This window comes from Bombus fervidus, chromosome 1 (assembly GCF_041682495.2).
Source record: "Bombus fervidus isolate BK054 chromosome 1, iyBomFerv1, whole genome shotgun sequence".
Lineage (NCBI taxonomy): Eukaryota > Metazoa > Arthropoda > Insecta > Hymenoptera > Apidae > Bombus > Bombus fervidus.
The window spans coordinates 14,150,426-14,166,238 of record NC_091517.1 but is presented as its reverse complement, the minus strand read 5'-3'; the positions used below and the strand labels follow the sequence as shown (position 1 = coordinate 14,166,238).

The window sequence follows — 15,813 nt, the reverse complement described above, 5'->3', positions numbered from 1 at the left end:
GTAATAGAGGGTAGATAACAGGGTTTCACGATAAATCGGGGACACTTCATAATTCAAGCCTTCGCAACGAGAGTAGAACGCTCCAGAGAGTTCAATTCCGAACAGCCGTTTCGTTGGTGTGTCCGTATTGGCCCCACGTAGTCGAAAATTTTTCATACGAGCTATAAAAAGCGTCCCCGGGGCGAGGGTTAAGAGAAATATCAGGGGTGACGCTTCTTCGGACATTCGTTCAAACTGGTAGACGACGAACGACTCGGATTGGAAAGAAACTAGCGTGGATCATAGAGTCGCAGAGCACGAGCAGCGCTTGCCGACCGTAGTCGAAGTTTGCCGAGCGCGGCCGACCGCCTGTGAACGCGGCAACTCGCATACGACTGTACAGTCGTGCCGCGGCCTCCATAGAGGGAGGTTTATACAATCTGTGCCGCTCACAGCGCTTCGTTTCGTCGTGAGAAAGCGTCGTAAGACGCGTGTTCTATCTCGACACGCCGATGGACACAAAACCATGTTGTGACACTTGTACGAACGATCGTTCGACAATCGTGATGTCACGGGATTAAGGAAAGGCTGGCTCGTTCGTGGAGTAAAATTCGGCGACTCGATCGTGGGCCAAGCAACAGATGTGACGTCGCGGGACGCGCTCTTTATATTTAGTTGCCAACGATATCCTCGGTTGTTTCTTCGTACGCACGAATATATACGTATACGTTCTCGTGTGTCGGTTCAACGGTCGCATGCGACTGTGAATTACTTCGACAGTGACGTAATATGGCGCGAACGAAAGTGTATCACGGACGTCAGTGACATAGAGCTTTACGTCGATAGAAGGGTTAGGTTGCATGTTTAACCGTTTATCATAGATACAAGCCTTGAAACGATTCAGAGGTATTCCGTTCCTATTAGCGATCTTTACTTCGTAACTTTGCGTGTACGATCACGTTCGTGTATGCCACGTAACATACAAGAAGAAAAAAGAGAAAAATAAGAAAGAGAAAGTGGAGAATCTTGAGCGATTGTTAAGCCTGTATCCGGTGCTCGTCGAACGACCCTATCTCAAGGCCCTCTACCTGCGACTAAGAATACTGTAAGGACACGAGGTACTGGCGCGTCGTTCCTGAAGCAGGAAAGAGAGCCACAGGAAGAATTCCTTTGTCCTCGAGGGCAGAGTTGGTGAAGCTGGTGGACGAGAAGCGGCGAACGTAGCGGCTGAAGTGGAAGGGAGAGAAGGAAGCACAGCACGCGGTCGAGTTTCTACCTTGTCGATCGTATATACCTGGCGTGCGTGAGAGAGAGACGGCGCGATCGTCGGTGAGTGAGACGGACAGTGAAAACGAGCCTTGTGGCATCGGTGAACGTCCGTCAGCGCGTTGCCAACGGCAAAGGGCAACAACCACGCCGTGAACACAGATTGTAGCGCGCTGTTAACCAAGGCCAGGTCGAATTTAACGCTACAATACGCATTTTCACTTGACAGTGACCTTTCCTGTTCTCTCTTGCAATTCACGTGAAATTTTCAATCGGTCTCGATACACGTGTTACGCTTTGTAGTGTAATGCCTTTGGTCGATTAGCGTCAGTTGTGCACGCTTTTCGTTTGAAATTCGCGCTTCAAAGTGTCCAGCTGGGTTTGCGTGTGCCCTTTCCGTGAATCGTGCCCGAGGATGCAACGACGAAGATTACCGGATGCCATGTTGCTGCTGGTCAGAGCAGCTGTTCTCGCAGCTGTCTTGGGACTGTTCCTGGGATCGAGCCATGCAAACAGGCCCGCCGGTGCGCATCCCGGCCACGCGTACTTCGAGCAACCTTGCTGCGGACGCTCTCATCTCAGGCATCATAAAGGTTAGAATCCTACATACAGCCTTTTCCTACTTTTTTCTTCGAATAGGTGCGGTTAGGATTCGTGTGTTAGTATAGATAGCGGATATGCTGGACGTGTTCGGGGAAACGATCCTGTGTTTACATAAACGAACTGTATCTCGTAGTTGGAGCGATAAGTCGAATGAATTCTATAGAATGTACTGTTGCGTGCAAGCGATATTACATATATATGTGGTATATTTTGAGGTAATTCTAGGGATATTTTCTTCGGTGGAAGAGGAAAATTTTAACGTAATTCTTGTGGTATAATAGGAAAATGGTTCTGAAAGTTGTTTAGGTTATTCTGCGTTTAAATAAAAATACACAATTTTTGTGGTATATCCTGTAGATGGAGTTAATACGTAGTTTGTAGCATAATAATTATGACGGTAAAGTACAAACTGTGTCGTTAAATATAAAGTTCTTTAAGATGAGGATTTTTAATCAGTATAATTAACAATCAGCCGAATCGATAGATTTTCTCTCTATGATGTTTTTGCTGTTGCGCAGCAGAGTTTGATCAAGTGTATATTTGCAAATGGTTCGAATTCAAGTGGTTCGAAAATCGTATTCCTGCGTGTTGTGTTTACCTTGGTATTATTACATCAATGAAGTGAACGATCAAATTGAAATTTTCTGGATAAAAGAGTACAAACAAAAACAATTATCGGACATCCTATATTCCATACCATCAAACTGACTGAAATAAAATTTCGCTTATATTTATTATGCAATAACCTAATATAACTTGCAGGTATATGTCTAATCAAATTCAAAGAAAACAAGGCTTAAGGTTCCAAAGAATTGACTTCTATTCTTTCGAGTTGAAAAATTGCAAAAGTGCAAGTTCAATTCAATTAGAGTATTGTGAAAGATTTTGAAGTACTTAGGGTATCTAAACAGACGTGAGATACGTAATACGATGTTAGATAACCAACTCGCGTAGTTAAAGTTACACAAATGTTTTTATCAGTTTGAAAAATTTTCGACTTGGCCAATTACTGACTTAGAATTTTCGAATCTTTGTTTTAACGAATTTCTCAGCGCGTGATGTAAAGTTCCTTCGGAGGTTATACGTGATTTCCTATGATTTGAAGAAAAATGTAAAATCACATTAAACTGCCTTGAAGTGCATGTAAGTAGGTTCGCAAAACGGAACATTGGAAACACGGAAAAATTGAATTTGGAGAACACCCAAAGTATAATAAAAATCGGGCCCGGCCATTTGCCGCTATACGAAACGTAATACCTGTCTCCTGTAAGTTGGAAAAATCCCGGGATCTTCGAACGGATTTAAACTTTCAGTTCAAGCATGTCTGTTTACCGACTCGCGTTCAGAATTCATCAGTAGGGTACACAGTTTGTCAATCTTCCCTTAAATCCACCGGACGTTCTATGTACGTCCCACTGGTGAAGATTTTCACCAACTATGAAACTTCCTTTCGACCACTTGTCTCCCGAACTAAAATATCGAAAACTTTCGGCTGGCAAACTTCTACCAAAACGTCGGGCATTAACGCTTCGACATGTTCGATAGCTAGCGAAAGCTGATTCATAATGCGCTTTTCATTAATTACCGGGTAATAATGATTTCGTTGCATCCGTCGCCTAGTGCCGAGTACTCGTCGGGAAATCTCGGGGAACAATGTGTCGTTACTGCCACGTAAATACCCTTTCATTAATTAATATTATGAGTTTCACTTCTGTCGGCCGCTCTAAATACCAGCCACCCTCGCGTTCATGGAACAATGTGGCCCGCAACCCGTATAAATCGCCAACTTTCAAACATTCCACATCGTCCAGTCGGCCCTTGCCTATAAAAGACCAACCCACAGACACCCTCGGTGGCTGAAGGTTAACGAAGTCTCCGATGGTGGTTTACTCTTGGAATTTTCAATGGTCGCGTGAAAAAAAAAAAAAAGATCGCTTTTCGCCACCGGTATACATGTACGAGGACAGTAAGGGTGGGATTAAAAGGGTGAAATTTTTTCTTTAGCCGGAAGGGGGTGGCACTGGCGGGGTGGGCGACGTAGAGATAGTGACCGACCCCCGTGCGCGTTCTCTTTTTCGCGGTAAATCATTTAAGAGGACACGCCGGTACGAAAGGGACGTAAAAACGACGTAGCCCGGTACCGAAAAGCCCGTTAGCATACATCACCAATATTATCTCGGGGAGGGCCCTGCCACACGATATTACCGGGGCTTAGAACGCCAGGACTGACTTCATTATGTGCCGGGGGAGAGAGAACCGTCGAATGGAATGTGGAATGGTTGGTTGGTCGGGCAGAGCCGGCTGCTGGCTGGTTGCTTGGCTGCCTCTCTGCTAGTCGAGAGCCACCGAACGCAGGCCCCTCTCTTTTCCACGTATGCATACTCTTCGCCCTGTATATGCACGAGTTGTGTTTGGAAAATGCGTGGTTTAGAGGCGTATGAGTTTCGATGGGGATGCAGGAGAAAGGTAGCAGGTCGAGGGTAGCGGTGGCACACGTGAGAAAGGCGGTCCATCGGTGGCATTCTCGCGCGGAGAGCAACGGAAGGGAGCTTTCCGCAAGAAATTTTTCAACTCGCACACCGTCGACCAACAGGCCAGACGAGACACGAAATTCTCGTTTAGTTTTTTGTTGGTCGCGCGTTTCGCTTTCTTTGCTCGCGCGAACGTAATTTTAATTGCGCGGTTGTCCGCCTTGTTATGCGAATTTGCTCGCCACTTTTTCCTCTCGTTCCACGCGAAATTGCTGTTACTGAGGCCGGAGGGAACACCGAACCTCTCGTCGAGTTTCTCGTTTCTCTCTCTCTCCCTTCCTCTCTTGGCTGAGTTCGTACCAGGTTGGCCAGGGGCGAAACGAAAATTTTCACCCGTTCTCCTTTTCGTTGTTGATTCCACGCTGCTTGGTTTATCGCCTACGGTTGTTTCTCGCGTGGGGGTTTGTTTCATTATCGGTTCACGGAGCAAATGGATGTTAGGGGTTGTCGTAACGATGATGCTGAACCCTCGATCTCTCGTTCGATTCTCGGACGAATGGGCCGTCTAATCTTTTGTTGAACGATTCTGCGTTCGGAGTATGACGTTACATATCGTGCGTGCTGCTAAGCTGCGTAACTGAAGATATATAAATACCATGGAAGCGTATTCTATGCGAGTTATTGTAACGCGAGATCGACGATAAGGGAGCATTACGTGCTGATTTCTGCAGAGAAATCGATGTTGATAACGTGCTTGATAACGAACATTCGTGGCTTTATGGACGTTTTATAATGTGCATATAGCATGTATATAACGAAAACTTCTAATGCATTTTATTTTTTAAACATTTCATAGTTGACATGCAATCAATTTATGTAAAAAGTCTTTTCTCTAGTAACGCGATAGAATAACGTATCGAAAATTCCTGTTAGCGCAGAAAACAAATTTACATAGAGCAGAGTTATTTTTATGGTAACGTCGTTTTTTACAATTACCTTTTCCGCGAGTGTTTTAAATAGCGGAAATGCACGCTACTGGATGCAGAACACGTCTACTTTTTCATTGCGCAAAAACTGGAATATATTGCAAAACCGCAGGTCACGGTTTTCCGTTATTCAGATACCAAACAGTACGTTAATTTAATCCGTACTTGTGGCTGCAACTGTACGCCATGATACGATCATGAATCGTAAACCCCAAGTATCGAGTCTCTCTGGTAACTAACAGAACGGATATTAATTTCGACGAGCTTCTCAAACTGACCCATTGATCTAATTTGCACGCACGTGTAACGTGTTCTGCCTGTATATCCATCTAAGATGAAATGAAATTTACACGAAACGCGTCTAACTTGGGCAAACACGGTTTTCCTCCCTTTTGATTGCTAACTTGTCTCTTTCTTAATTTCGTAAGTTTGTTGGTAGCAGAGAAGTTGTCGTTGTACAAAGTCTTAAAGAAGTATCACAGAAGTACGTGAATTAGAAAGTATGTTGTATATGAAATTTCTGGAAACTTTTTGTTTTAAATGAACGAAGGATAAAGTTTAAGAAAGTCGAAAGATAATCGTAACAGTTAATTCCTTTTTACCAGTAAAGATAAATTGTGGTTCTTTGATTACACGATTTATTCTAAGGTAACACAAGTTCTGAGTAACTATCGTTCGAGAAGAGAATTCACAAATTTAAGAAGAAGTTTCGTTGCTAATTTATCAGATCTTTATAATTCGTTTATAGGCGATGCAATCTCCTTTGATAAACGGAAACTCAGGGTAGTTTTGAAAAATAACTCGATTGCCGATCGAACGGCAACTCCTTGAGCTGTTTCGAACTTCGTAGACTTTCAGCCGAAGGAAAATTTTCATAGTCGGAAATCGTTCCATTTAACGAGTCGCGAACTTTCTTAGAAAGGGTCACGAAATTTTATAAACGAAAAACTGACCCCGACTTCGATAATTAGTCCTGGCACAAGAGAGCCTTCACCCTCTTTCTTTCTTTCTTCCTCTATTTTCGACCGTTCTTTCCTTCCCTTTCTATCTGCTCTCGTGCAAGATTTGCCCCGACTCCTGAATTACCCCGCGTAAATCCTTAATTCGACCGTAAACTCGAGGAGCTTGCCGGGATACTTTCTTTGCTCTGCCTAGAAATCTACGAATGATGTTTGCGTAAGTATCCAGGTAGAGAAAGACAGACAGACAGACAGAGAGGGACAGAATTATCGAAAGGTGGCGGCGGATCGAGGAGTTTGAAAACGAGAGAACCGGCCGACAGTCTCGATGAGAGAGCTTCCCTTTGGTCGTCGCCAAACGTCCTAAAGATTTCGAAGATTAAAAGCTAGCACATTCACTGTCCTTCCTACTCCCTCTCTCTGTCTCACGAGATTTCGTCCGAGCAACCCTCTCGAACGCTCGCAAGGAAGGCCGACTGGCTAATGAAGGATGATAGCAGAGACTCATCTACCATGCGGTATTTGAAGCCGCGCATTCCTGTGGTCGAGACCACGACCCCCCATGAATGCCGAGACATTGACTTTGCTGGCCGTGCTCCGGAAGTTGGAACGTGGCTCCTCGAAGCTTTTGGATGCGGCCTGCTCAGCCCCATCGCGGTTGAATTATCCCCTTTGAAAGCCTCTTGCGCACTACCTCCTTCAAGATATCCCGTTGAAAGAGTTACCGATCCTCGGCACGTATTCATCCCAGAAATCATTAGCCAACTTTTCTTGCCCGGTTCAGGTTGTTTGATGAGAAGGAAGATTTTCGTTCTACAGGACAGGGGTGAAAAGATGCTGAGAGAAGGTTAGATCGACTTGGTTCTTTCGCGTATTAGTCGCGTGCCATGTCGACTCCGTGTTTTTATGTCTGCCGCGAACTGCAAGTTCCTCTTGCAAGTTCTCGAAACCCGCGATGAAACGGAAACGCGGGAGAAAAAGCTGGCTGTAAGAGTTGGTAAAGGCGCGCTACGGATGGCTGTGCGAAGGGTGGACGAAGTCTGAGGGCGAAGAAGAGGGAAAACGGAGAAAACGCAACAGAACAGCGGTTATTTTCCGTCTTGGAATCCATAGATCGTAGAGAAGTCTGTTTTAAGGTGGTGACGCCAGTCTGTCCAGATCATTGGCTCGATGAAAGAGCAACAACGCGGTAAAAATTCGAAACAAATTCGTGTCTCAATTTTTGCCCTTGGTGTATAGCAAATTCTGTTCTTCTTTAAGCAGATTTTTGTGGAGTGAAATCCAGTTTCTTTTCATCGATTATTAGTACAAAAAGTGAAGATTATTACTATAAAGAAAACTGTTTCCCTTCTGAAGATTCATATTAGAAATACGTTGAGCCGAATTCTTTTACAGAAAAAAAAAAAAAAAGAAATCTGAAAGTAAGCATAGTACGTATAATTTAATTGTGAGTTAAAAAATTAGAGGGTCCTTCTCCTTTCTGTTTGAACGATGCTTTCAAACGCATCCTCGCATGGCGGCTGAAAAACAAATCGTTTACGCTGCGGTGGTTTAGGAAACCATCGGGATAAATTAATCGGCTCGCCCGGGGCAATCCTCCTAACTCGAGCCTGGGTAGCAATTAAAAAATAATTTCCCTTAAGGAACATTCAACCAGACCAAAGAACACAGTGTGAGTTTTAATTAACATGCAGAGGAAGCTCATCCCCTTTAGTAAAGAGTTACCGCGTCGAATTAAAAGCGATACTTTGGTTACGTGTACGCACTGAAAATCCGACGAACAGTAACAACAACGACAGCTTGTAGAACGGGATGTCCAGAATGAGGGAAAAAGCAGCTTTACCTGCATTAGCTCGCGTCTTTTCTTTACTTTAAGCGAGATCCGGCCGCGATGTAAGCTTAGCTCGTGTTTGGCGCATGAAGCGCAAGGCAAAAAGGTTGGGATAGCGAAAGCCCGACGACGACGAAGACGGGAACAACGAAAGAGGAAGGCAACATCGTGCCGGTCTTGTCGGATATTCCAACGACAGGATTACAGTCACCCTCGAGAGTGCCTTCCTCTTCTTTTCTCTCCCCTCCCTTTCGCGTGCCATCTCTTCACTCTCAGCCCCCTCTTGCCTGTCCTCTTTCTCTTTATTCCGCTGGAAAACACTTTGTAGCCGGCGTGTAAACGTGCGAAAGTGCCCTGCCAGAGCGCTCGACGAGAGAAAACGATTCCGTGAAGCGAGACCAAGAGAGCCCCGGTATTCCGGACGACGATAAAAAGGATAATGAGGATATAATGTGGCGCGCGGTGTTCCGGATGTTTAGGCGAAACGCGCGTTATCGCGTCCAGCTGGTTAAGGTGTTCGTGTAATGAGCGTGCAGAAGAGAGAGGAAAAAAAAGAGCATCAGATTGCGTAACCCGTTGCTGCCGCCATGCGCCAGCCGTACTGGCTTTTACGAAAGAGAAAACGCGCATCGTGCCACGAGGCTCTATGGTCCACTGGAATTTTAATGAAATTTTTGCCTTCGCCATTGGTTGGCCAGAGAAAGGGATAGATAGCAAAAGAGAGAATCGCCCTTTTTTTTTCTCGCTACCAAAACGGTTCAGAGAGCTTCGATTCCATCCACTAGTATATATTCCTCGATGGACCATAGCGTGGAAAATAGACGCTCCTAATGGTCGTATGTTCGTTCTGTTCTCATCGACACGATTTTCACGGATGCAAATCACATCTGTTTATTATTTCATGAATGGTGCATTTGATGTGGGGGAGAGAGAGAGAGAGAAAGAGAGAGAGAAGCTTCAGTCAATTCGTGAAATAATGAAACGTTGTTTCAATTGTTCGGTCGGTGTGTGCATGCGGACCATGCTGATCGAAACGTTGGAAAACCTGGTCAGTTTTTTGGATACATTCCTCAACGCAGAGTTTTGCGCTGAAAGCACTGTTAATTCGCCGTTTAAATCGAATAAACGTCGTATAATCGCGTTCGCGACTGGAATAGATTTCTCGTACGCTAATTCAGGAATTTAATGCGCTTTTATATTCCAAGCTTCCACGATAACGCGCAACAATGAAAAATTCTTTCTTCTCTCTTACTTTTTTTTTTTTTTCCCTCCAAAAACATATTTCCATAAAGCACCGCCGGGAAATTATTTCAAACGTTCATTCCGCCAGAATTCCGCTTTATTCAATTAGAGGCATTAAGGTATTAACGACGATAAAACACGCGGAGCGTTTCTCCTCGGAATTCGAGCGTGTTCGAAAGCTTCTACGTCTTCTCCCCGCGAAACGGGGTTAACGTTGAAACTAGTTTCTCCCCGAAGACGCACGCCGGCTTGAAACGAAGGAAAACGCCGGAAATGCGCAAGTTTCTCTGCCCAACCGCGACTACGTTGAAATAACAACGTTCGCTTCGCGTTACTTTTCTCTCTCGTGCGAAAAATCTCTTGCCTTAAGTCTTAGGTTTATGGCAGTCGTTGGATGCGTCGTGTTGTAAACTAGCCGGTATTACGTTCTCGCGCGCCTTACCGTTCGAATGCGTTTTAACCGGCAACTTCTTCCTTTGCGTGGACGGTTTAACGAGATTCTTCTCGCTGGGGACGCAACGAGATATCGTTCTCATTCAATCGAAAGTTTCCCTCCCTAAACCGGGAGCTCAGAAAACTATACGGCGCGACGTCCGTAGATTCAATCTTACGTATAATTTATAAGAGGCATGATTCGTAAAGCAGCTTGGGCGCGCGATTTTTAAGACGGTGAACAGTTGCGATTTATCGCAACGGAGCGGCAAACAGTGTAATTAGAGGGGAACATTAAAAGGCGAAATGTTCCTGGCCTTTAATCTGCGATAGCATGTATCAAGAGTACGTTATGTGAAAGAGAGTATGATTTATTAATGTGTTTGAAACAAAAGGATGAGAAATGCGTTTCATGTTTTACTTTTGAATTTAATTATTGAATTTGAATATTAATTAAGTTTGACATGTAAGCCACATAAAAGTTACAGCGCAAACAATTTTATCAAGATAAATCGTTTTGTTTCTGAGAAGTTAGACACTGCTACCAAACTTGAGTAAGCAAGGTATTTAGATTAGATCACTTACTGTAGCCCATATATTTCATAGCGAAATATAATTACAAGTGATTATTAATATGAATCTTCTTTCCACTAATCTATTATTCTCAAAAATTTCTTCACGCTTGTAAACATTCTGTACCGCATATTATATCCCAAAGTGAACGAACAACGCTTTAAGATAAGATCTTATTATCCACTTAATGTAGCCAAAAGACATTCAATTTTTTCTTATCAGTACGTTAACCCTCGCATTCATATCATGGATGCCATTAACGTCGAAATATCTTCGAATAGATTGTCAATCACCGCACACCTGTCTCTGAATTTTTTAACCTGTTTAAAATCTTTTCACGTATTATCTGGTGTGCGCTTCACACTTTCGTTCGGTAGTCGATATCACTTGGCGGCAGGGATCTTAGATCTTCCTCTTCACCCTTATTCGCGTGGCGTTAATACAAGAGAAAGGTAAAATTGAATCTTGCTTTATCTCGAGAAGAGATATTGGAACGAAGGCGGAGCTTCTTCGCAAGGGACCAGACGCTCCCTTCGTGGCGCGCGTCGCTCGACTGAATAAATTGTTACAACCGCTATCAACAGCTCCGCGATACGAGCATTCTCACCCTTTTGCCCGCCATTCTGCTCGTATTCGGTATTTCCAGATCGACACATTCATCCACTCCTCTCTGTTGTAGAAATTCTAGACTACAATCTTCAGTTCGGATTTCCTATTTCCGAGAGTACGGGATATCAGTCGTTGAGTGTGATTTTAATACATTTTCGTTTTGAAATGTACAAATGGAATTAATGAATAGAAATTTTGGATAGGAAAACAAGTTTGGAGATATTGTATTGTTTTATGGAATAATTAAAAGTTAATTCAGTAGATGAGTATTTGTAACATATTTTACATTAAAAATATCCTAGTTTTGCGGTCGAAATGCTAGAAGCATTTTACGTTTATCTATTATTCTTGTTTCTTAATTTTGTATTAAAGATTCTATTTACCTACTTCATTTTTATAACTATTTATTATAACAGTAAAACAAACATTTTTCATATCTTCTATCAATTCAATTATGACCGTCACTGTTTTTTAAAGAGAATTTTTCTTTTCTAATTATTACAATTTTATCAAACATTCTCTTGATGATTTGTAATTGTTAAGGCTATAGGATGGATGTGGAATTAAAGAAACGCGTGGGTAAATTGTAAGGTATTGAAAATATATAATTTATTGTGAAAGTATAAAGTGTGGAATATATGTAAGCTGGTCCAGATCCGCACGCTAGCAATGTTACCCTGAGACTAAAAGAACGCCGAAAAAAAAAACGTCGCACGTGTGCCGCTTATCGTCTGTCGTCGACGCATTCTTTTGTCTATGCTCTATCGATGACATCGGCGCTTTGTGAAAGCCGAAGACTAGATGTAGAGTTTTCTCAGAAGTATCGATCACTTCAACAATAATCATACTATCGATAAAACACTTCGAAGCCCGTATCTATCAATTCCTAATCTAACTTTCTAATCCACACGAAGAAGCATCGAAAGAATCTTGGAATGAGATTTTATCGCTAGAATTTAGCCTCGCCGGTAATTTCGAGTATTCTGGTATATTTCTGTCGGCGCGACGCGGACTCTCAAGAAGCCAATTAAAAGAGGCCGTCTGGAGGTCGACGAATTGCCTTATCAGAAAAATTTCAAGCTCACGCAGTCGGAGCGCGGTGGTGGGAACGCGTATAAATTAACTTTACGTAACGAACGACGGCTGTCGCGAATACATACACATGTTTTCAGTGAGCTGTCGCGGCGACGACGGTGCTTCCGTTTTCCGTATACGTCTGTCCGTGATTACGGACGAGCGTACGACCACCGCGGCTCACGAACCCGCTCGCCGGGACCTAATTACACTAACGACCGGCAATAAAAAGCAGCCGACGCGGCGACGTCGCGGAATTCGCGCGCAATTACCACGGGATTCGCGAGAGAGGAGAGGGGTCAGGTATCGCGCACACTTAGCAGCCACTCGAGAGACGTTCGCAGACAGAAGTCCTTTAACCCTCGCTTCGAATCGACGATCGCATCGTCGAACGCGCGCCTATCAACCGGCTCTAAGTAATCGCGTGCGCGTTTATCCGGCAATCGCGTGCGTTCGACGACGTGCAGGACTGTTCTCGCGCTCGTTATGCGCAGTTGGACGCCCGCGCGCTTCAAATTGCACCGATTAGGACAAAAGAGGAATCGCCGATCACTTCTATCTTGAGTCTGCTGTTGCAAAATTCTACTGACGTATAATCGCGATTCTAATTAACCATACCGCTTATTATTTCTCGGTTTGTATGAGTTTCGGTTAATTATTCCGTGGTTCAATGGAGAAACGATTTTTCGATTGTGAGACAGCTGGTAGTTAGAGGTGGAATGATGTACTAGCTTCGATCTGGTAATTGATAGGAAGGTGAAAGGTGAGATTAATATTGAATTACAGACTGAATGTAAGAGAGATGCAGTTTGGGAAGGTTAATGGGATTTTATTGAGAATCAAGAGTATTTCAAATCTTGATATGTCTTAATAAACTTTTATCGATTTTGGACTGTGGTAAATAAAGAAAACACTCGTGAATAGAATCAGAAGCATCGCAAAAGAAATAAAGAGGAATTAAAATATCCATGACGTTCATTTTTTTCTATCGTATTAGTTTAATAATCCTATGTGGCTAAAAAATGTTTCGCCAAGAGCGCAAAGGATGTAATTCCGCGTTATTACACTGTAATTGGACCTCGATATAACTTGACGACTTCGAGTTTATTACTACCTCGTAGTGCGTGGAAGAATGAAGTCGTTGAAAGGCAAGCCCGTTCCTTAAGCACGAAGGGCCGTTGTGGTAGGTTAATTATTCCACAACTCCGGTTCCAGGTACGTCTTTCCCCTGCGTATGCATCATCGTTCTCTCGACCCCTGGGTATTTCGCATATCATAGATTTCGTATTGTATATTACACTGTATATTTCATATGTTACATTTGTTTCTTGGGAGCCATCATTGAATGAGGAAATTGTATGGAATGTAAATTGTTTCATCAAACATGTCGAATTATTCAACGTTTATTCGCATTCAAACGTTTGAAATAATTCTCAAATAGGAAAAGTTGTATTTTACTTTAAAAACTTGCAAAATTTGAGATTGGAATTTGTTTCTTCGAAACCATTATTAAATCAGAAAATTCCTTCCCTGTGAATTCTCTCATCAACCATGTCGAATGATTTAACGTTCATTCGCGTTGAAACGTTTGAAATAATTATCAGAAAGAGATATAGATATTATATATTAACTTGGGAACTTGATAAAATTTGAAATTAAAATAAGTACATGTTCCAATTTTAATAGGTATTTTTCAAGTATCTTACGAGCCTCGTTTGTATAGGTACTTTATGTCTCATTTAGCGTTTCGCACGTTTACTCGTCCGGATGAGAGACTCTCGCTCGTTCACTCATTATTCACATACCAACACAGATATACCTCTCATTTGTCGATAGCACTCGTTTGTCACGAATCACTCATCTCATTCGCGCTTTCTCTCGCTTTCATTACGATGTTCGTTACACAACCTGACGCTGATGAGTTTAAAAAGCCTCTTATACCCGAGTTTTACCAAACGTATAAAATCAAGTAGTATTAACGAGTTGAATATAAGATGTCAAATAATTCCTATACCGATTTACATATTATTAAACCCCTTTCGCGAGTGCAGATTGAAAAGTTTCCGTAATCGCCGCTAGGAGTTATTTTATTTATTATTGTCATTGTTTTTGTTTATTATCCTGTAATACTTAATTCTCGTAAACCACTAATCTCCTTAAGCATTCTCGTTAATGGTTTACTAAAAACCACGGGTAACAGTCCATATGTTTCGAGAACATTACGAGGAAAAGGGTGAGGAATTCGGGTTGGCTCGTTTTGGCAAACGAACGATATGTGGAAGTTACTCTTTACCTGACTAGCGTGTCGGGATTATGGTTTCGTGTCAGTCGAAGGTAGAGTGGAGACGACGAAGCATGGCGCGAGGGTGAGCGAAAAACGTAGCAACAAAGGGCAATTGGAAACTGGTCTTGCCTCGAAAACGCGGTATCGTCGGGCCGAAAAGAAGTATTATAACCGTTGCTACGGGGGTAATAGTCGACAGGGCCAGTTAATGCCTCGTAATGGTTGAACGAAAGGGGCCACGATCGCCCCTCGTAACGACCTGTACCGGCGTAACACGACCGCATGGCCCCATCAAATCTGATACCGGTGTACAGGCGTACTAGAAACATGTTGCCGAGGCCCCGGAACCTTGCTTGAATAGTCAGAAAAAATGTGTACTACATTCGGTGGAACGGGCTTCGTGCGAAACTTTACGGGTATCGCAGGTTACTTCCGCGTGCACAGTGCATACAAAGTGCAGACAAAGGGTCACTAGCGGTAATTTGTACTAGGTCTAATGACAGAGAGAGGAGGAATTAATAGTAGGTGTTTGAGTTTGAGAGGAAGCTTGGGTTCGGAGATAATAATGTGTTTCAAGGTAGGGTAAGATCGTTCTGTTGAAAGATTAGTGTCTGGAGGAATTATATGAACCTCTCAAAAGTCTAATAACTAAGATTTTTTTAAATTTCTCAATTTCGTTACACAGAGAATACAATTAATGTTGAGGTCCTTAACAAAAAAGAAAACACTTATCACAAGTTATGACAGAAGGTAACTTCTACAGGTAAAGGTAAATTCTACGATCAATTGAAAAAATATCATTCCCTACTTCGCAATTGCTCCATAAGAATGTGTTTTCTGAGCGGCTTGTATAAAGAGGTAAACGTTTTAATGAGTTAAAGCTATGTGTATATAAATAAAAATGGTCTAAAAATGGAGTGTATTTAGAGATTCAACAGAGCTTAACAAATTAAACGAGGGTATTTTAATCTTCATATTTTGGAGATTCTGAAAGCTTGTCCAAACAGAATTTCACGCATGCGTACACAACTATACAGTTGGACTACAGTTATAATTACGTAAAACTTTATTGCATAAAGAAGAATAATTAAAATACCATCACGTATTATTTAACTTTAACATTTTACCATTGCATCGATAAAAGTCGTCCACATATACCGAAAAATCTCTCTTAGCTTTGTTCGTGCTGCGAAATATCGCTTTTCCATCTAACTTTGGCGAAATGAATAATTTTTCTGGGGAAACTGCGGCTCCATCATAGACCGCTGGTTCATTATCTTCGCCGCTACTAATAGTTCTAATTGTCGACAGCTTTTAAGGGAACGAGCCTGGAATACTGTATGAAACGGCGACAGGCTTGTTTTGGTGTACGTGCACGAAACTCGCGTGAAAACTCACTGCTCCTCTTTCAACGTTCGCACGGCGCTAGCTGCAGCGCGCTGCATTTCTTAATTGTTCCCTAACAAGAGGAGTTGGCACTTGGCACCGTTTGTTGGCCTGCCTC

At 42.8% G+C, this 15,813-nt stretch overlaps 1 protein-coding gene across 3 annotated transcripts in view; it reads left to right on the top strand.

Annotated features, from left to right (window-relative positions):
• Positions 1 to 15,813, top strand: part of Sema2a (Semaphorin 2a) — a 559,198-nt gene that overhangs the window by 296,824 nt on the left and 246,561 nt on the right. The window contains exon 1 of one of the 3 annotated variants that reach the window (XM_072003191.1): positions 395 to 1,838. The exons of the other annotated variants lie outside the window; for them this stretch is intronic. Coding sequence (XP_071859292.1) covers positions 1,661 to 1,838 — 178 coding nt within the window. The 5' untranslated portion in view covers positions 395 to 1,660. Of the gene's footprint in view, positions 1 to 394; positions 1,839 to 15,813 lie in introns of those variants that run through there. 3 annotated transcript variants of the gene reach the window in all.